Source organism: Alexandromys fortis, unplaced genomic scaffold (genome assembly GCF_014885135.2).
Source record: "Alexandromys fortis isolate MF-2015 unplaced genomic scaffold, M_Fortis_MF-2015_v1.1 scaffold_296, whole genome shotgun sequence".
NCBI lineage: Eukaryota > Metazoa > Chordata > Mammalia > Rodentia > Cricetidae > Alexandromys > Alexandromys fortis.
In genome coordinates, this window is record NW_026068172.1 from 442,457 (window position 1) to 464,113 (window position 21,657).

A 21,657-nucleotide genomic window follows, 5' to 3' on the forward strand; every position below is an offset into this window, starting at 1 on the left:
GGGGTTCCTGATTCATGAAAGAGTCTGCAAGACATTCTTCAGGACAAGCAGATAGTGACTGCCTTTGAAATTTCCTGCTTTGTGGAAATGTCTGCTGGAAACTATGGGCCTGTAGGCTGAAGATGGATGCCCCAACGGTACAGAGGAACTTTGGGTGACTGTCCAGGCAGCGAGATGTCTCTGTCATTTCTAGAGCTTTGGATTTCTTGTTTGCTTAGGTAATAGTATATCTTTCTGGAGTCTTTGATGGAGTTAAAGAATAGTTAGTTATAGTTATAGTTTTTCTTAGTTATGATATAGATTATTGTAATTTTTACTTGATAACTGTTTTGTTATATGTAATTTTGCTCCGTTAAAGTTAAAGCCTTCTTTTTTTTGTGTAAACAGAAAAAGGGGAAGTGATGTGGGAGTGTCATATCAATCTGTTGATTTCATTGGTTGAGCAATAAAGAAACTGCTTGGCTGGCCCTGATAGGTTAAAGCAATGGTGGGAGGAGTAAACAGAATAGGATGCTGGGCGGAAGAGGAAGTGAGGTCAGACTCTGCTCTGCTCCTGGAGAGACTCGACAGCTCTGTGCTCTGGAGCAGAGACACCATGCTCAGCTCTCCCGGACAGACCTGACAGCTCTGCTCTCTGGAGCAGAGACACCAGGCTCTGCTCTCCAAGGCAGCTCTGACCCAGGATGGAGGGAGGCTAGAATCTTCCCGGTAAGTGCACCTTGGGGTGCTTACACACATTATTAGAAATGGGCTAGTCCAGGTGCGAGAATTAGCCTGTAAGGGCTAGAGTTCATGGGCCAAGCAGCAGTTAAATGAATACAGTTTGTGTGTTGTTATTTCGGGCATAAGCTAGTAAGCGGCCGGTGTTGGGGACGCAGCCCTGCTGCCCGTATTTCAACAGCAACAGATATATGACACTCCCACATCATGATCCTATCTTTACTTCTACGGTGCTGAGTGATAGTTCACTACTTTGCAATGTGGCCCCATTTAGATATTCTGGCATTACATCTGGCTTGCTTCTGACTCCTGCTGCTAGGTACTATCTCCTGTGCACCGTGTGCATATTTTTCTGCTCCAAATCTTCCTTTGCAGAAATTCCTGGGATTTTCTACACATCAGGTCAGCGTGTATATAACACTGAAAGTCTCAGCTGAAGTGCCACCCTTTCAGATACGTCCTAGGTATCCTGTCCCCTCCCTGCTGTTCGAGCTACACCCTGCTTCAGAAGTATATCTGTGTTCTGGTCTACAGAGCTAGTTCCAGGACAGGCTCCAAAGCCACAGACAAACCCTGTCTCGAAAAAAAAAAAGTCTTACCAAGTAGCCTTACTGGGCCTCCCAACTTGCTGTCCTCTTCCTCCTAGTGCTGGAATAGCAGGTGTACGCACCATTCCTACTTACAGCCCTGAGGGCAAGTCAGCTTGGCTAAGCACTTAGTGCCAAACCTGGATACCAATGAGCAAGCTTGTGCATTCTGAATTTGGATATGGCTTACATATCTGTGAACTCCCTTTAGTTAATCAAAACTTTAATGATCTCACTTAAAATTTTTTCCTTTTATGTGAATGGTTTTGCCAACATGTATGCTTGTGCACCACATGCCTGGTGCTCTTATTGTTAGAAGGTGGCTTCAGCTCTCTTGGAACAGGAGTAACAGGCTGTTGTGAGCCACCATGTTCTTGCAAGGAATAGAATCAGGGTCCTCTTGAAAAATAGAAAGTGCTCTTACCTCTGAGCCATCTCTCCGGCTACACCTCCCCACTGCCCCAACTCCATGAACTTTGGAGACAGTTTCATGTACTCAGAGCCCAAGTGGACCTCAAATTCAACATGTAGCCAAGTTTGCACCTGAATTCCTGATCCTCTTGCACCCACTTTCTGACAAATGGGATTATAGAAATGGACCACCAGGCCCAGCTAGTGTCTGATGTAGGTGGGTCTTGCTTGCTGGCAGGGACCTTGAAACGCCATAGAGTTGTGGCAATAAAAATGGCTACAGCCGGTAACATCCCCCATGAGGCTGGAAAGCTAAGGAATGGGCTGGATCCAGCCATCAAAGTCATGGCTTTAATCCTCTCCATAAAGACTCAAGTGGTCACAAAAAGAGATATAGTAAAAGAAAGATTCAAAGTCGAAGAAAACCTCTAAATGGTTTACTGTGTGTTAAAAAATACATATAGGCTAAAAGTTAAAGTTCTTAAAGTAAAAAAAAAAAAGAGAGAGTAGTTGGGTGTGGTAGTACACACCTTTAATCCCAACACTTGGGAGGCAGAGGTAGATTGACCTCTGAGACTTCAAGGGGTAGAGGTAGATTGACCTCTGTGACTTCTAGGTGTGGCAGCACACAACTTTAATCCCAATGCCTGGGAGGCAGAGACTGCCGGATCTCTGTGAGTTCAAGGACAGTCTGGTCTACAGAGTTATTCCAGGACAAAGATATACAGAGAGCCTGTCTCAAAAAATAAAAGTAAAAATAAACGAAATAGAGGTTAAAATAAAGCTGCACAAAGATGGAAAATACACAGAGAATCTTGATACTGTATGCTATTATGTGCTCTTTGAATTGTTTGAATGCTGAGGAAGGAGCAACAGCTGCTAAAAGATATTTGTTTATAAATGCTGCTGAACTAATCCAAGATAGATATTTTGAAAATACCTTGACTTCAAAATTTGGATCTAAAGTTATGATGCTTTGGAAAGGAGTTTCTTCTTTTGTTTTCACAGAGGATGAGACCCTGTGAATTGCTTCTATCCCAATATGGTATGATAGGCCACGCCCTCCTGAAAGGTTGCTGTGAACACCCTCAAAAAATTACTTCACTCAACTGCCAACTGAGATGAACCTGGCACACAGATCTGATTAACAGCACCCCATTAAGCACGAAGCAGTTTGGAGAGAAATAACTACATTCGTATTCCCAAACATTGTTTATAAATGTTCTTTTACATTTAAAGTGGGATATGATATAGATATGGATAATTTACATTGGTATGGATTTTAAGGTCAATTTTGTTATATGTTTATGTATTTCTGATCTTGATTATTGTGATTTTGTAGTTCATTTAAAAAATATAATGTATAATTCGAAAATATAGGTTGTTAATAGATAATCATCAATAATTGTAAAGCTTGTAGTCATGTTAGATTTTCTAGATATATAGATATGTATTTCAGTTAAATAGGTATTCTTCATATATTTCAAAGACTACAGAATATGGCATTTAATGTTTTAATAACTTAGGGCTTTTCATGACAATGAGACACGTCTGCTGTGGCAGCACCAATCTACTTCAAGAGGAAGATGGACATCAAAGAGGCTCCTTATGGAGTTTGATAGCCATTTGGGCAAGAAACTGTTCTTGCCTGGGCTGTTGCATAAACTGGACACAAAGAACCCGCAGAGAGAGGACTGCTGAACTTTCCTAAAGGTGGTCTTTCGGGGTTCCTGATTCATGAAAGAGTCTGTGAGACATTCTGCAATACACAGCAGAAAGTGACTGAACTGTCTTTGAATTTTCCCGCTTCACGGAAATGTTTGCTGGATACTATGGGCCTGAAGGCCAAGATAGATGCCCCAATGGTACAAAAGAACTTTGGGTGACTGTACAGGCAGCGAGATGTCTCTGTCATTTCTAGAGTTTTGGAAGTTACTTATTTCTTGTTTAATTAGGTAATATTTATCCTTCTGGAGTCATTGATAGAATTGAAGAATAGATGGTTATAGTTTTCTGTTGTTATGATAAAGATAAAATAGATACAAATATTATAACTAATTCTTGCTTGATAACTATTTTGTTATATGTAATTTTACTATGTTAAAGTGAAAACCTTTCTTTTTTGTTTAAACAGAAAAAGCGGAAATGATGTAGGTGGGTCTTCTTTCTATATGTTGCTTTCATTGGTTAATTAATAAAGAAACTGCTTGGTTTGATAGTTCAGAACATAGGTGGGTGGAGTAGACAAAACAGAATGCTGGGAAGAAGGGAAGTGAGGCAGTCGCCATGCTTCTCCTACCTGAGAAGGACGTAGACTAGAATCTTTCCTGGTAAGCCACCACCTCGTGGTGCTATACACATTAATAGAAATGGGTAAATCAAGATGTGAGAGTTAAGCCGGACGGTGGTGGCACACGCCTTTAATCCCAGCACTTGGGAGGCAGAGGCAGGCGGATCTCTGGGAGTTCGAGACCAGCCTGGTCTACAAGAGCTAGTTCCAGGACAGGCTCTAAAACTGCAGAGAAACCCTGTCTCGAAAAACCAAAAAAAAAAAAAAAAAAAAGTGAGCATTAGCCAAGAAGAGGCTAGAGTTAATGAACCAGGCAGTGTTTAAAAGAATACAATTTGTGTGTTGTTACTTTGGGTGTAAAGCTAATCATGCAGGAGCCGGCGGGAATGCAACCCGCCGCTCCTTCTACAAGTGTCAGTTTTATACAGGACTACACTTGAGTCTCATACACTTCTAGGATCACAAGTTCATACCTAGGCTGGGCTACATAGGGAGATCCTTTCTCAAAAATGCAAAAACAAGGCTGGCCAGATGGCTTGTTAGGCACAGGAACTTGCTGCCAAGTTCAGGATGGAAGGACAGAACTGACTCTTGCCAGCTGTTCCCTCCATGTGTGCAGTGCCACACACCAACATTTGTGTCCATAGAACTCCTACAGTATTTTATTTAAATTAGAAATCGGGTATGGGGGCACGCACCTTTAATCCCAGTACTTGGGAGGCAGAGGTAGGTGGATCTCTGAGTTCTAGGACAGCCTGGGCTATACACAGAAACTACCTCGAAAAAAAAAAAAAAACAAAATCAGAAAATGGCCTGGAGTTAAGCACCAGAGTTCAATTCCCATTACCCACATGATGGCCCTCTTCTGGCCTATGTTAAGCACTTGAATACATATGGCGTGAACTGTGCACACACATGCACAAATAAAATTTAATCTAAGAAAATAAAACAAGAGCAGCTAGGTATGTGGTGGTACATGCCTGTAGTTCCAGTGCTTTGGGAGCAGAGGCAGCAGAAGAGCTCAAGGCCAGGGCTGGAAATGGTGTAGCAGAATAGCAGAGTTCAATGCCCAGCACCCAGAGGGCAGCTCACGACTGCCTGTAAATGTAGGTTCCGGGGTCTGACACCCTCTTCTGGCCTGTGGACACCAGGGATACACATGGGTGCACAGGATACTACAGGAAAATCCATTAACATAAAGTGGAAGATTATCTATCTATCTATCTATCTATCTATCTATCTATCTATCTATCCATCCATCCATTTATCTATAGGCAGGGTCCTGTCTTTCCTGGAACTCACTATGTAGAGTAGGCTGAATTGAGATCCTTCTGCCTCCCTGCATGCTGAGATTAAAGGCATACACCACCATGCCAGGAAAAATTTTAAAAAATCTGAAAAACAAATTTAAAAAAAAAAAAAAAGAAAGAAAAAAGGTTCAAGGCCAGGCTAGGCTGCAAATGGTCTCAAAACCCTGGAGAGAAGTCTAAAATAACCCAGCCAGCAGGTAGACTAAGTGCTTTACAGTATTGTTCCTAACTTGATCCATGCGAAACCAACTGCCTGTTCATCTATACAATTTGTTCTGACAAAGCCACACTATACCACTGAATGAACGATTAAGACTGCAGGTTTGCAGGGCATGGTGGTCATTTTAATCCCAGCTTTTGGGAGGTAGATGCAGTTTGCTCTTTGGGTTCCAGACCAGCCAGAATTGCATAGTAAGATGCAGGCCACTGGGCTGCAATGAGTTCCTGTATTTAAGGAAGAGAGAGAAAAAAAAAAACACTTAATAAAAGACAGCAGGTTGGTATGTCTGTAATCCTGCACTTGGGAGGCACTGGCAGGAACAAACATTTGAGACCAGATCAGGCTTCACAAAAACCCTGTCTCTAAACAGCAAAGCCAGGATTGGATGGCAGAGGAATCTTTATTTTCCTTATCTTTTAATATAAAATCTACCTTTGCCGGGCGATGGTGGCACACGCCTTTAATCCCAGCACTCGGGAGGCAGAGGCAGCCGGATCTCTGTGAGTTCGAGACCAGCCTGGTCTACAGAGCTAGTGCCAGGACAGGCTCCAAAGCCACAGAGAAACCCTGTCTCGAAAAACAAAAAAAAAAAAAAAAAAAAACAAAGAAACAAACAAAATCTACCTTCAAAATGGGCTGCTTTCCAACTAGCACCATGAGCTCCAAACACGAGGCAGGGAGAGTGTTTGTGAGAAGTATGTGTTCACTCTACTAGTGTAATGCAATCTTCTGCCAGGTGCAGAATCAAGCAACCAGCCATGATAAAGCTTTTATTTTTTTATGGGGGGGGGAGGGAAGGACAGAGTCTTACCATGTAGACCAGGCTGGCCTCGAACTCCAGAGATCCTCCTGCTTCCGTGTATTGGGATTAAATGTCTGGTTCCCTCCACCCCCATCGGATACTCCCTATTAGTACAACAAATTCAAAATTAACAGGTGTCTCCCAGCTCTCAGAAGCACATGCGGTTTCCATTACCTGTTTCCCTTCCATTTCCAGTCTAGATCTTTAAGATAACTACACAAAACGGGAGTTATTTCTCCCGAGGCCACTGAAATACAGTGCGCTGAACTCGGAGCCCGCCCTCCCACCCCAACGTCTGCAGGAGAGCTCCGCGCCACCGAGGGACAGGAGACCCGGAGCCCTAACACTTAACATCCTCCGTTTCTTGGTTTGACCTAAAACTCTAGGTGACCTTGGCGCTTCCTTTCCTCCTCGGTTAGGAGTTTCTGTTTCCAGGAAACTGAGCCGCAAAGCGAACGCGAAGGGAAAGACGCAGGCTGCAGCTCCGCCAGCTCGGGCCTGGCCGCCCCTTAGGCCGGCGACGTGAGCGGCGCTTCTTCCTGTGTTCGTGCCCGGTACGGATGCAGAGCCGAGGTGCCTACGTCGCTGAGACCCTAGAGGCTCTCGCGCTCTGCGAAGGCGGCGGCTCTCAGACTTGCCCTTAGGTCCCCTCGGCGCGCGGGTCACATGGGGATACACACTGCCCTGCAGACCTGCGCCTCCGGCTTCTGCAGCGGCGGCGGCTGCGCAGAATTCCGCCGAGGTTCACGTAGCGCGGGTCTCAGTGCAACCGCTGCCCTCCTTAGCGTCCCAATGGCCGTTCCATCTCCTCGTTTCTGAGCGCAGAATGCCTTCGTTCCACGCCGCCGCCCCGAGGCAGGTCAGAGGACAAGTCCGAGTTCCCGGAGCCGGCCGGGGAGCTTCCGACAGGAAGCCCCGCCCTCCGGGCCGGAGTGGGCGTGGTTTCTAGACAGCGTCTGTTGCCCCGCCCAACTGCCTCCCAACGGCTCTCTGGGTCCGGCCATGCCGAGGGGCGGCGCGACCTAATAACTGCGCATGCCTGCACATGCGCAGGATCAATGGGAGTGGCTCACGAGCCGGCCCCTTCCAAATCCAGCGTCTCCGCCCGCCCCCATCTCCCAACCTCCTCAGCGTGGCGCCGACGCTGCGTGCGGCGCGAGTTACCCAGAGTGCTCAGCGCTGGGGCAGCTCACTCTAGAGTTTGGTTCTCGAGGCGGCGGTGTTGGCGGCGGCTGCTCCTCCGTCGGCTCCTCCTCCTCCTCCTTGCTCGGCGGTGGCGGTGGCGGCGGCGGTGGTCCGGGGCCTGAGCTCCGGTCCCCTCCGCTTCCCTCCGTCTTCCGCCATCTCCCCTAGCGCCCCGACCTCCTCCGGCGCCGCGGGGAACATGCGGCTCCGTTCCCGGAGGCCGGCGAGTGACTGACCCGCGTCCCCCGCCTCAGCCTGCCCGCCCGCCGGCCCGGCCGCTCCCCCCCGCTTGGCTCAGGCAATGACAGCGGCTCCGGCGTCTCCGCAGCAGATGAGGGACCGGCTGCTGCAGGCCATCGACTCCCAGAGCAACGTAAGTAACTGCCTCGATATCGGGGACCGAGGCCGCATGTGCCGGGACCCTCCCCCTCCGACGCACCTCCGGCCAGGGGGCCTCTCCTGGCGGCGTCCTGTCCGCCACAGTCGCTGCCATCTCGGCCTTTCGTTCTCCTGGGTCCGGGGGCCGCAGGCAAGGCGGGCAGCCCGGCCGCTCAAGGTACCTGAGGCCGAGGCTTCACGCGGCCTGGACTGAGGGATCGCTCGGGGTTGAGATCAGATGGCTGGTTCTCGGTTGTCTCGGCCTGACCGCCCTTGGTGCTCCCCACCGTGCCCCTCTGCCTCTCGACCCCGGGACTCGTGACCCGTCGGGAGGGTCTCCTTGCGGGGGGGCAGGGTGGGAAGCAACTAGTGTCCCTTCGATGGCTCGGAGAGCCCGCGTCTCCCGAGTCTCGGCCTTTCTTCCTCTTCGGTCTTCTGGCTGAAATCGCCTTCTTGGGCTCAGAGAGAGCCTTAGGCCCTCCTTATCCCCAGCCTTGCAGCTTGGGATCTCTGGAGAGTCTCCCCTCTCTTTTTGACTACCTGGATATAACCTCGGTTAAACTCTTCCTGGGGTCACAACTTAGGAAAGACGACCCTGGAAGGTGGGATCCTTTCTGTTAACCTTTTTTTGGCCTAAATGCACCATTGTATGTCTGACCAGTTTTGGTACTGAATTACTGCCCATCACAGTTGATTGTTCTCTCTCCCCTATCTTCCGGTTCTCTTTTCGTCTCTCTTGCCTCACCTGAGCAACGCAGCCTGATGCTTTGGTCTCATGGCTTTCGAGAGTTAGCTGTAAGGGGTCACTTTATGTCTCATCTCCCTCTGCTAAGGGTCCTATGATCAGAGGGGCAGCCTTTTCTTCCTGTATGAGCATCTCATCTGTCCTTGTGTTTTTTCCAAAGGTTTGTTGGCAATGTTGGGAGGGGGAGTCCTTGTTACAGGCAGGAGCAGGGCCATGGAAAGATGCACAGGCATCCAGGTATGAAATGCTTGATGGGAGACCAGGAAGTGGCTTTTGAGATCACTTTTTAATATGCTCGAGATGGAAGAAAAAAAGATCATCTTGGGCTTGGCCAGGTAACTGCGGTTTGAGCAAGGAGGTTCTACCTATGCTTGACCTGTTACTCTTAGCAATGTGCTGAATTCTGATGTGTTGAGAAGAATTCACAGTGATTTGTGCAGTCTTGGTAGAAATGGAGGTGTCCTGATCTCTGTAAGAATCTGCTTGACAGATCCAAAGTAATTCTCGGCTTCCTGATCTTCAGACCCCATTAGGATCACCTTGATACTGATTTAGCAAGTATTTTAGACATCTTTGGAGGTGGAGTAGGGACAGGCTAGATAAACTCTTCTAAAAAGTCTTTTCTTATGGTTTTTTTTGGGGGGAGGGGGGGTCTAGTGACTGATGTTACTGCAATTACATGATTAGGATATTAAAAGATAAAACAAGTGATATGAAAATGTAGCTTCAGTGACTTTTGCATCTTTTATGAAGCCACAATGTTCACAGTGTAATTTTTTTTCTTTTTCTTTTTCTTTTTTTTTTTTTTTNTGGAGTGGCAGAATTTATCGTTTTGAGCCACCATGTTCAGTTTAGCTTCTAAATGTTCACAGTTTCATATTACACACACACACACCCCGCTTTGACTCCCACTCATTATCTTAACTAGTCATTCTATATTTTATGGTGTTTTCTATTTCTCACTCCACACACTCTTCTTTAGGAGAAGCTATCCACTTCTGGGCTACTGTATAATTCCTGAATCTTATCCAAACTCTGTCTTCTCCTTCCTAAGAATTTATCCCCATATTTCCAAAATGTATGATAACTAACTGTGGTCAAACATCAGGAACCTTCAACTCAATATGCTAATGTTGAACTTATTTTTATTTTTTTTGGTTTTTCGAGACAGGGTTTCTCTGTGGTTTTGGAGCCTGTCCTGGAACTAGCTCTTGTAGACCAGGCTGGTCTCAAACTCCCAGAGATCCGCCTGCCTCTGCCTCCCAAGTGCTGGGATTAAAGGTTTGCACCATCACCATCCAGCTTCCACAGTGTAATTTTTAAGTCCTGTGTATTCACTCCTTTGCTGAGAAATTATCAGGGATCTGACTGCTGCCTGGGAGAGTGTTGGGATCAGCAAGTGCTTTGACACGCCATCATGATGCTATAGATCACATGGGACAGGGACCTTGGGGGTCCAAATGCTAGCTAAGGCTCTGACTAAAAGGGTTCTTCTGGAGGTGTAAGAAGGAAGATAGCTGGGCGGTAGTGGCTCACGCCTTAATCTCAGCACTTGGGAGGCAGAGGCAGGTGAATCTCTGTGAGTTCGAGGCCAGCCTGGTCTACAAGAGCTAGTTTCAGAACAGGCTCCAAAGTTACAAGAAACCTTGTCTCGAAAAACCAAAAAGGGGAAGGGGGGCAAATTTTAGTTTCTTTCTTTCTTTTTTTTTATTTTTTTTTTTTTTAATTTTTGGTGGGGTAGAGGGGAGCAGGGGTTAAGACAGAATCTCTGGAATTCACTATGTATGTAGACCAGGCTGGCTTCACAGAGGATCTGCTTGCCTCTGCCCTGGGATTAAAGGCATGTGCCGTAGTGCCTGGCACCCAAACTTAGTTTCTGGAATCTTTTCTTACTATACTCATTGGGTTGTGGGTAATGTTCTTGGAGTGGAGTATATGTCTCAAAGGACTGTAGTGATAAGTGACCTCATTGTGGTAGCTGGAGTTGAGGACTTGTCTCTGAGTGTCGAGGGAAGTTTTTCCCTAAATGCACTGTGTCAGTGACCATCCATGAACACTGCTAGGTGTATGTGACAGGTGCTGGCTTTGCAGGACCTCTTTGTAGAACTCAGCCTGGAGGACAGTCCTTGATTTCTTCCTGAGGCATTGAAGGGTACCCAAGCATTTGCGCTTTCTCCAGATTGCTCAGGGCCCAGGTAAGAGTTGTGTGCTGGAACAGGGCTCTCTGCTCTGCTCTGCTCTGCTCAGTTATGAATTCTACCACTTGGTAATTGACACATATTTAAGTTGTTCATGGAAAAAATACAAAAATGGGGACAGAGTTGAAGAGTTTACACTAAAATTAACCCTCTTCAGAGAGAAGTGACAGAGATTGGTGTCATGTAACGCTTACCTTTCTGAGTATGCAATTATGGTTAACAAATTTAGCTGTTGCTGGAAAGTCAGTGCCAGGCAGCTGACCTACTGTCCACAGCCTCTGAAGTTGGGAATGACATCTGTCTGCCCAGCTTCTTGATCCAGGAGGTGTCCAGAGGAAAGCCATCTTTGCTCTGTGTTCGAGCCCCAAAGCAGCAAGCATTGTCCTTTCTGCCAGGCCTTATTTCAGAAAGTTCCTCTCTCCCTTCCAAAAAAAACCCCTAACAGACTTCCAGAACTATGAGAGCTTCAGTCACCTCAGTGTGTGTGAGCTCAGGGTGTTGACAGTCTCTAAAGTATGTTGTAGGTCTCCTTGTGTCTTTTGTTGAAAGTAAAGGTCAGTGGTATGACTTAATCTTTCACAGAAATCATAGTGAGTCCCCCTTTGGCCAGTGACAGGGTTCTTAGTCTTAATGGTGCCCTCCCTGTTTGAGGAAATCCTGGGCTGTGTCTTCCTGAGATGTTGGCTCCTTGTGGTTGTTCCATGTCTTGCCTCCTTTTCTAGAAAAAGAGTCCTGACCCCTTTCTCCATGCTGGTTCAACTCTTGAACCTGTGACTCAAAAGCTGCCTTGAAGCCCCCGTTTTTTTCAAGAAGCCCTGGGACTGCTCCGTGTCCTGAAGGCCAGCTGTGGAAGGGCCTATCTGGAGCCTAGATGACTGAGAAAATCACAGGTGACTTGAGATGTGTCTGTGGGGAATGTGGGTGTGACCTTGTGGAGGGATAGTACAGCTTCCTGGAAAACTAAGTAAGTAGTGGTCTAGGATGGGGCTTGTCAAAGCAGGTTTGTGACCCTGGGTCACAGTGAGAGGCCAGAGAAGGCTTGTCAAGGAGGACTTGATCCAACTACTGCTACTGCCAGACTCTGGAATAGGAGATCCCAGGAGCTGCTTTCTTCTTCTCACTCCAGAAGAAGCGGTCACCATGGCTGTCATTTGGAGCCACTTGCCTCTGCTGACCTGTAAATTTCTTGCTGCAAAGTAACTAGTGGGCAGTCCTGGAAGAGCTTCTTCCAGGCCTCGGTTCAGATCTGGGAGGGCTGCTGTGGTCTAAACGAGTTGTTCTGCAAGGCCTTCTCCTGTGTGCTTGCTTCAGGAATTGATGCAAGGTGGATTGTGTGATCTTTTCTAGCTGTTGAAGGAGATAATGGACACCCTTAGTTGGTTTGTATGGCACCCTGGCTGTTCTTCTCAACAGCCCCATAAAGGGAGGTGGGATGAAGCCACTTGCCTTTCTGATAGCCTAGTGCTAGTGGTGTTTGCTGTGGACAGGAGAGGACAAGATGCTTTTGTTTCTTACCAACTTCACGTAAGGTGACTGGACCAGAGTTAGGGACTTACCCAGGGTTAAGTGACAACGCTTTTGACACTGAATAGTATTGTGTGTGGTTGAGAAATGGAGACATGACCTTGGTCAAGGCATAAAGCAGGGGTGAGCTGCTGTGAAGAGCAGAAAGGCAGTTTGCTTTCATGCTGGTCTTGCTGCTACCCTGGCTCAGAGCACCCTTTGCAGTTAGCTCCTGTCATGTTGGGGTTTTAGCCTGGTGGAAGGGTGTCCTGAGCCTATGCTATGCATTTCCTGAGTAGGGAAGGCTGGCCTATGTGATTGGAGCTGGGTGATAGCATCGCAGGGGCTATTTCCCAGTGCCAGTAGGCATGGAACTTTACCTTGCCTGTGCTCCAGCTTTGCTTTCTGCTGCAAAGTGACAACTCTTGATACTAACTTAAAATGCCAGTGATCCTGCTGGAAAAAGGATGCAGGAACTGAGTGTGTCAGTTCTGCTTGGTCCTCTGCAGTGGCGTTCCTCTTGTTCTCTGCTGTAACTAGGATGCTGGAGAAGATCAGTGTGGCAGTTCTAACTTTGGGAAACAAGGTAACAAATCTCACTTTGGAATCAAATTTTGTTTGACTTTTTTTTTTTCCTCTGCAGAAGGTAGACTTTGTCTTCGGAGAGTATTTTAGGTGGTCCTCAAAGTTGGAGGTCCTAGAGGCCTGGAGAGCTGTCCCCACACTAACCTGGAAGGAAGGAACTTTTGTCCTGGACAAAGTATTATATTGTATTGTCCCTTGACTTAGGATATTGCTATGTGTGCCGGACAGATATCTCAAGGTGCCAGGATCAGGGTTGGGTGAAGGGCCATCTGCTCCAGCAGCCCTCAGCACCACTAGATACCAAACTGGCCCCAGCCTGACTGCTGGGAGACTGTCTGCTTCTCATAACAGACTCCTTCTGTAGCTAGGGCTGGTCCTTTTCATTTCCTGGGAGTGAGCTGTCCTGAGGCTGCCTCACCCTATAGCTGGTTGCGAGAATAGGCAGCTGAGTTTGGGGTTCAGCAGGTAATAAGCAGGCATTGTGTTTTCTGGGTGGCCTTACTATGTCTACACTCCTTTCATTCTCAGGACACATGTGTTCTCTAATGTAGGGTCCTATGAAATAGGATGCCTTTCCTAGTGAGGTGACAAGCTGCACTGTGTCTAAGCGTACCCCCAGTCTCAGGTCTGGGAGGCCATACAGTTACATCTTCAACACCAAGGGGGCTTGTGGTTTATAGAGAATTGTGGTAAATCTGAAAAGGTGCCTGAGGAGTTGACTGTTTATCTCTAGTGCTTAATAGTGCTTTGGGTAGTAAGCAGACTTGAGTGCACTAAGTTCCCTGCCTTTGGGGACCTGGAGCCTGGCAAGGAGGCCAAAATGGTGTACTGTGCGTGACTGTCTGAGGTGCGGTGTTTGACCTTAGGGCTGCCACTCTTGAGCCCAAATGGAACACTTTTCCCTGTGTCTTATTTGCAAGTAGGATATTCTCTCTCTCTCTCTCTCTCTCTCTCTCTCTCTCTCTCTCTCTCTCTCTCTCTCTCTCTCTCTGATGGGGGAGAATTGCAAGTTAAGGCACATCTGTGAAGGTCAGAGGACAAGTTTGTGGAGTCAGTTTTCCCCTTCTATGTTTATGTGGATTCCAGAGGAGTGCACTCTGGTTGCTAGGCTTGTGCACACTGCCTCTATTTGCTGGGCCATCTTGCCAAAGGTAGAATTTTTTTTAAAAAATTTGTGTGTGCGTGCCACATATGTGCAGGTGCCTGGGGAGCCAGAAGATGGCATCAAGTCCCTTGGAGTGGCTGTGAGTTTCTTGATATGGGTGCAGATCCTCTTTGGGTCCTCTCTTAACTGCTGAGCCATCTCGCCAGCCTCTTTATTTATTCATTCATTCATTCATTCATTCATGTATGTATGTATGTATGTATGTATGTATGTATGTATGTATTTATGTATTTTGAGTCAGGGTCCCTCTGCCTCCTGAGTGCTGGATTAAAGTCATGCACCAACACCATCCAGCTAGACCTTTTTTTAATTAAAAAAAAGATTGACTTAATTTATGTGGGTGAATGTTTGCCTGCATATATGTACCATAAATGTGCTTTTGGAGGATTGTGAGTTACCATGTGGGTGCTGGGAACTGAATCCAGGTTCTATGTGTAAGGGCCACAAGAGCTCTTAACCTTTGAACCATCTCTCTAGCCCAATATATAATTTTTTTTTGATTTTGTTTTCTAACACAGGGTTTCTCTGTGTAGTTTTGGCTGTCCTGGAACTCACTCTGTAGACCAGGCTGGCCTCAAACTTAGAGATCGACCTGCCTCTGTCTCCTAAGCACCACCACTGGCCCAAGGTAGAATTCTTGAGAGTATGAAATGGCTCTGTGGGATGCACTGTCATCTGGAAGTTCAGAATTAAATGTTTTATAGCAGGTACAGGTGGTTAGCTCTACGTTTGTCTCTAGTGTGAGGGGAACAGACTTGGAAGGAGTAGTCTGGTTGGACAAACTGAGCAGTTTGTCCCGTGGACTCCAAGATGGAGCTGTGTACATTTCAAGCTATCTAAGAGAACTCCTGGAGGGCTTGGACATGGGATGAGGCTAAAATTTCATTTTCTTTTTTTAGTTGTCATCTTGCTCTCCTGCCTTCGGCTAGCCTGTAACTCTTGACTCAGCCTTCCAGGCAACTGGTACTATGTGAGTGTAGACCAAGGGCAGAAGACAGGAATCCTGGGAGAAAACCCTGCTGCCCTTAAGGCTGCTGTCTTGGATTGTCAGCTCGTTAAAAAAATCCAGGGTCACCAGGACCCTTGGGCTGTGTGGTGGCCCTCTACTTCTGTGGTTCTCTATGGATTGTTGTAGGGAGAGTCTCTTCAGGGGAGGTGAGGTGAGGTAATGTGCCCTCTGGGGATGCAGGCATGCCAGGCAGCTGGGTTACTGCCCCTGAGCCCAGGAGCTTCATCACTATCCTGGATCCATCCAGTGGAAGCCCAGGGGCCATCGGAACAGAGTTCTACTGGCCTTGGTGGCGCAGGCCTTAATCCCAGCACTTGGCTAATCCCAGCACTTGGGAGGCAGAGGCAGCCTTTGTCTATACGGTGAATTCCAGGCCAGCCAGGGCTATACACAAACCTTGTCTCAAAATAAATAAATTAACATTTAAAAAGGTTTTTCCTTAGCTCAGAGATAGGCATGGTGTCTTCTGTTAGTAGCAGCAGCAGCAGTTGTAACAGCCAATGTCACTAGATGAGTACACTGGCTTCCAGGCATTTGTTTGCTATTTTATCCTGGAAGTAGGCACTTGTCTTCAACTAAGGGGCCAGGAGAGACTAAGCAAACTGGGTCTCTAACTAGTGCTGGATGTCCCTGAAGCATGGGCTCAGTCCTAAGAGCCAGGATCTAGCTCAGAGGCTCCACTATAGTGGTTTGAAGTGTTTTGCTTGTATACATATTTATTCACTTCCTAGTTCCTGCAACTTTACCTCTTTTACTTAAGAAAAAAACTTTTAAAATGAAAATTGATATATATTTATGTGTGTGAGTGATGTGTATGCGACATTGGTGCAGGTGCCTAAGGAGGCCAGGAGAGGGCATCCTATCCCCTGGAGCTGGAGCTACCAGAAGTGTGAGCTGTGCTGGAGCCTACTTGGGTCGTTGGAATTGCAGGCCGACTCTCCAGCATATCCCTTTCACTTACTTTTAAACTCTGGGCTCCTTTCCTGCAAGAACTCATTTTCATTTCAGCTTTCCAATCTCCTGTCCTCTCTTGGTGTGCTTTGTGTAGCTGTTTTGTTGTTGTTTTTAAAATTCTCAAGTTTGGGTGTGGCTCTGAAGTGACATTTTCAGCTGGGAATCATCTTAGATGAGAAAGCTGGTCTCCCCTGTATTTGACACCTGGGAATCAATTTTTGTACGTACTCTGGTGGGGAGCTCCATTTATCCCCATAGCTCCCTCTTTTTTGGAAATCATTCTTTTTGAAATCCACATTTCTTCCTGTGTAACATTCATTTGTTTAAAACCCTACCAAGCTCACGGCACATGTTTTCGTTGTTGTTGTTGTATTTTTACTTATTCATTTAGAGGTAAAGCCTCCCTGTGTAGCTCTTGATGTCCTGGAACTCATTATGTAGACCAGTCTGGCTTCTGCATCCGTAGTGCTGGGACCAAAGGCATGCACCACTATGATAGGTCACTGTGGGGGGGGGGGGGGGGGGAGAAACCAGATTTTTTTGGAGCTGGAGTTACAGGTAGTTTTGAGTCATGTAACATGGGTGCTGAACCACTGGAAGATCAAGTGTTCCTAATCACTGAGCCATCTTTTCCCACTTTCCCCTAGTTGTTGTGTTTTGGCTAGGTTTGAATGCCTGAGCTCAAGGGATGGATCTTCCTCAGCCTTCCAAGTGCTTGTAACTAGAGGCCTGCCCCACACCGACCTTTGATTAAGGGGTCTTGTTTTCTGCCTTTTTTATGGGGCTAGAAGCTCCTCCTAGTGCCTGCTGGGTTGTCTGGGAAAGGGCTGGTTTGGAACTGTGTTCTCAGCTCTTAAGTGAGCAGGTGAATATCAGGTGATGCCATCTTTCAGTGCTTCAGAGCACATGTGTGGAGATCCTGTGAGGCAGCTGTCTGCCTGGGAACTGAGGCTTGGTGGTCACATGGCTAGGAATCAGGCTGACGTTGAAGCTTGGTCCTTGTGCTGGTTGCTTGCGCTGTTACCTGTGAGAGGCCAGTGGGCACTCAGAATGCCTTTCTGCCTCCTGTTCATGTCCCAGTTTTGTTTTGGTTTGTTTGTTTGTTTTTTGATTACTTTGAGACAGGTCTTGCTGTAGCCTTGGCTGGTCAGAAACTTGCTGTGTAGACCACACTGGTCTCGAACTCATAGAGATTCCCTGTCTCCTGAGTACTAGAATTAAAGGCATGTGCCACCATGCCTAGCTTCAGGTTCCAGTCTTTAGGCCAGGCCACAGTTACCTCCTGCTAAACTGAGAGGAGACTCAAACAGACTGAGTGCCCATTACTTAAAATGCTTGGGCATAGAAGAGACTTGGAGTCTTGGTTTTTACCATGTTCCTATAGACTTCCCTTCAGTGTCACTACTGAATAATGTCACTACTGAGGGAAGAAAGGAGGTCTAACCGCTGCAGAGACCCCTGGCCCTCTGCCTTTATGCCACGTGATTTGTTGGTGGTTGACTGGCTTGTATTGACTCTGGTCAGGAGCTCTGTGGTGTACACATCAGTGGTTCATGATTTGCTGAGAGGACTGTGGATAGTGATGGTGACTCCACTGTCCTCTTTTCTGTGGTCAGCTCCTGTACTCTGAGTAGCCATGTGCCCAGGAATGGGATGTTGAATCCCCAGTCCAGGCTGCCATGCTCTCACTCTGCTGGGCCACTTTTTCTCTCCTCCCGAAGCTGAGTCATCACTGTAGTTTGGGGTTATAGTTGAGGTGGGAGAAGGGGAGGGAACTTCATTTTATGTTGTTCTCAGTGTAATCATTTATGTGGGGAGGGGTCCTCAAGCATGGGTGGGCTTCCTCCATGTGGTGGCAAGAACAGCAGCTCCTTCTGGACCAGCCCAGGCAATTGTGTGGAATCACTGTCTTATCTCCAATTTGGGGAGCTTCTTCAGGAGCATCTGCCCAGATATGGGAAGGGGGGTGCTGTAAGAAAGTGCTAATGCCTATAGGAAGTTTCTAGAAGAAGCAGGGTCTATTGTGCAGATAGAAACACAGTAGGTTCCCCAAAAGAGTCATGAAGATGTAGACTGCAGGACCAACAGGTTGGCCACCCTGGTCTGGTGTGGGATTAGAGAGACCACACTTTGTGGTGCATTTGGTTGGTTATGCATGTATGGGGTGCTGCTGTGGAAGGTGCTCACATTGCACTAGTCCTTCCAGGAACTAGGGACATGACCTGGCTCCTGTCGCATATGGTTTCTATCCCACCAGATAGGGAGTATAAAGTGGCATTGTTTGATTTGTAGAATGAAACATCCATGGGCACCAGAGTACCTGCTGTGTTTGTCACCCCAGAATTCCTTCCTGGGTTGCTGCATGGGTCCTGGGTCTTTGTGCCCATCATGATGCAGCCTCACAGTGAGCCCTGGCCCTTGCCTTCTTACTATGTTGATGTTCCCTTTCTGTGTGTATCCCCTTCTGGGACCCACTGTCCTTAACCTATCATTTTGATTATACCAGCACCACATGAAGCACTTACCTGGTTTCAGAGCTCTCTCCTTGTGCTGTTGGGCCTCATCTGTCCAGCACCCTTCCAGCAGCCCAGTCGCAATCAAGTAGGTACATCTTCATCTCAGCTCTGAGTGTGCTGAGCTGTGTTCTTTGGTGCTGTCATCTACCATTCTAGGCCACCTGAAATGATCCTGGGATCCCCTATTTCAGGAGATTAAATTTTGGTGCTTCTAGTCATATGACCCTGTATCTCTTCTTAGTTAGTCTCAGAGCCAGTTGCTACAAACCAAGATTGGGTTGTTTACCTGTTGGAACCCACTGCTAACTACCAAGGATCCTCAGTTCCTCGGACAGCATATGTTGAAGACAGTTTGTCTCACTTGTAACCTGGCCTCACTGTTTGCCTTCCACCTTGTAAGAAGCATAGGTTCACAGCCTTTTCTTCTCAGGAGGATGTAGACACCACTGGCTCTGGAGGCTGTTGAGACTGGAATACAATAGCCAGCTCCACTGCCATCCAGTCCCACACCTCGGTCTGGTCAGTCAGAGGGCTCTATCTTCCTGGCCAGTGATTAGATCAGGGAAGCACTACGACCCAGTGGAGCCTGTGGAAGTTGTAGCACTCTGTTGGTGGGGGTTGGCGTTGATGTAGGTGGGAGAGGTGGGAGATGCTTGCTGCTGGATCAGGCCTTCTGAGTGAGCTGACTGTTCCCCCTTGGAGCTGTCCCTCAAACAGTGAGAGTCAGGACAGAATTGTGTGAGTGCTTTGACTCCTAGGCTCAAACTCAGGCCTCGGCTGGTGGATCAGCTCCTGAGCACAGTAGTGCCTAAGATGAGGGGAATGGATTAGGTTGGGGGGGGGGGATTAAGGTTTCATGAGGTCTAGTTATAGCATGAACTTGGCAGTGTGGGGATGAGGGTGAGGATTTGGCAGGTCCTTTGGAGAACCTTGGTTCCACCTGTGGTACATCTGACCTGTGTGTGTCACCCACTCTCACTGAGTGACGAGGTTGTGCATGCTGTTGGGCAGTACCTGATGTGCTGAGCCCTTTGGACCTACATGAGTGTGTGTGCTCTTGGTCATCTCAGTTGCTTTCTGCTAACCTTGGAGTGAGTATCTTAATGTTTCCAAGCTTGAGTGCCTATTGTGATATGGGGCTAGTGTCATCCTGTGGGGTCTGAGGTGGGATGGTGGTGTCATTATTTAGTCATCCTGCTTGTGAGGGATGTACTGTTTTCCTGCCCCACCAGGAAGGAGTTAGGGTTAGGGTTCCATGGGTAGTGGTGGCGGTGAATGCCTTTAATCCCAGCACTTAGAAGGCAGATGCAGACATGTCTCCGAGTTCAAGGCAGCCTGGTCTATTATTACGAGAATAAGACAGAGAAACCTGGGAGGCGGGGGCACTTCCATAAGATAGGGATGTAGGCATGCATTTAAAGCATTTTCTTAATTAGTGATTATTGACGGGGGAGGGCCCAGCCTATTATGAACCTAGGTTCTATAAGAAAGCAAACTAATCAAGCCAGTAAGCAGCACTCCTCCATGGACTTTATATCAGCTTCTGCCTCCAGGTTCTTGTCCTGTGTGAGTTCCTGTCCTGACTTCCTTTAGTGATGGACTACAATGGAAGTGTAAAACAAGTAAACCCTTTTCTTCTTCTACTTGCTTATGGTCATTGTGTTTCATCACAGCAATAAAAACCCTGACTAGGACATGGTCTCTCTGTGGTTCTGACTGTCCTGGAACTTACTATATAGTGTAGGCTGGGCTCAAACTCACAGAGACCCACCTGCCTCTGCCTCCTGAGTGCTGGGATTAAAGGTGTGCGCCACCACCCCTGACTTAATTTTTTTTAAAGAAGATTATGTCCATAAAGAGTAATTTTTTTGTGTGTTAAGAATATAACTCAAACGAGAATAAGACTTAGAAACTTCTTCTTGGTCAGTGTTGGAAACTTTGCTAGAGCTGGGTATGGTAGTGCACACCTTAATCCCAGAGGTAGAAAGAATCTGAGTTCCAGGCAAGCCTGGGCTACATAGTGAGATACTTACTGTCTCAAAAGCAAAACATTACAGGCATTGGCAGATCTAGACCTAGATCCTTTTTTCGTTTGTATGAATGTAAAATACAGTCGTACAAATGGATTTTAATTTCATTCAGACTTATTTCAAGTATTTCAAAACAATCACTCATTCATGCAATGTGATGTCAGTGTAACAGTGGTGAGTTCTTCAGAGAAACTCACTGGACAAAGTGTATCAGGCCTATGCCTGGTCATCTCCTGTTGGTTCCAGAACCTTGGGTACCAGGTACACAGATACTAAAGTTTATTATATAAAATGCCTAGTCTGTACACAACTACAAATACTCACATATGATTGATTTACTTATGTATGTATTTTGGGGTTTTGAAACAGGCTGGCCTTGAACTCCTGACACTCCTGCCTTAACCTCTAAAGTGCTTTGGTGACTGGTATGCAGCACTGTGGCCAGCTGCATATGTTCTGAATCATCTCAGTGGTTTGTACCCAATAAAGGCTGAACAATATGTGTGTGGTTGCTATACTGTATTGTAGAGGAAATGGCTGGCAAGGTGTACACCTGACGACCTGACTTCTCCCTAGACACAAACAGTGCGGAAGAGAACTGATATCTGCAAGTTGTCCTCTGGCTGTCACACATGCATACTATGTATGCACACATACACATGCAAACATACACATGCACATGAAAGAAAAAAACAAACTCAGCTTCATTCACAGTTTCAGGGCTTTGGAAGACTTCAGACTCATAAGTACAGCCCTGTTAGTGTATCTGTGTTTCCACCAGTGGCTGGCTTCAGAGTCCTAAGTGAGGTTAGGAAGAGCTGCCTGCTCCTCACCATTTGCTCCAAATGTATGCATGAGGACCTACAGAAACCAAGATGCGATAAATTATGGGATAAATAAAACCCACAGGAAATAGTGTTGAGAGTTTTGTTTTCTTCAATTTAATTCTTGATACTGATTCCCAAGGTTCTTGAGCAGTTCTGGCACCCTTACTGGCTTGGATAGGACAGGACTCCCATGGTGCTGAAGAGCACAAGCTTTGGTGTGTG

The 21,657-nt window shown here is 47.0% G+C and overlaps 1 protein-coding gene across 1 annotated transcript in view; it reads left to right on the forward strand.

Moving 5' to 3' along the window:
- The first annotated feature begins 7,481 nt into the window (after nt 1–7,481).
- The window catches only part of Med26 (mediator complex subunit 26), a 40,234-nt gene continuing 26,058 nt past the window's right edge, over nt 7,482–21,657 (forward strand). Inside the window, exon 1 of the mRNA XM_050128426.1 lies at nt 7,482–7,898. Within this exon, the coding sequence (XP_049984383.1) occupies nt 7,827–7,898 (72 nt within the window). The 5' untranslated portion in view covers nt 7,482–7,826. The remainder of the gene's footprint in view (nt 7,899–21,657) is intronic.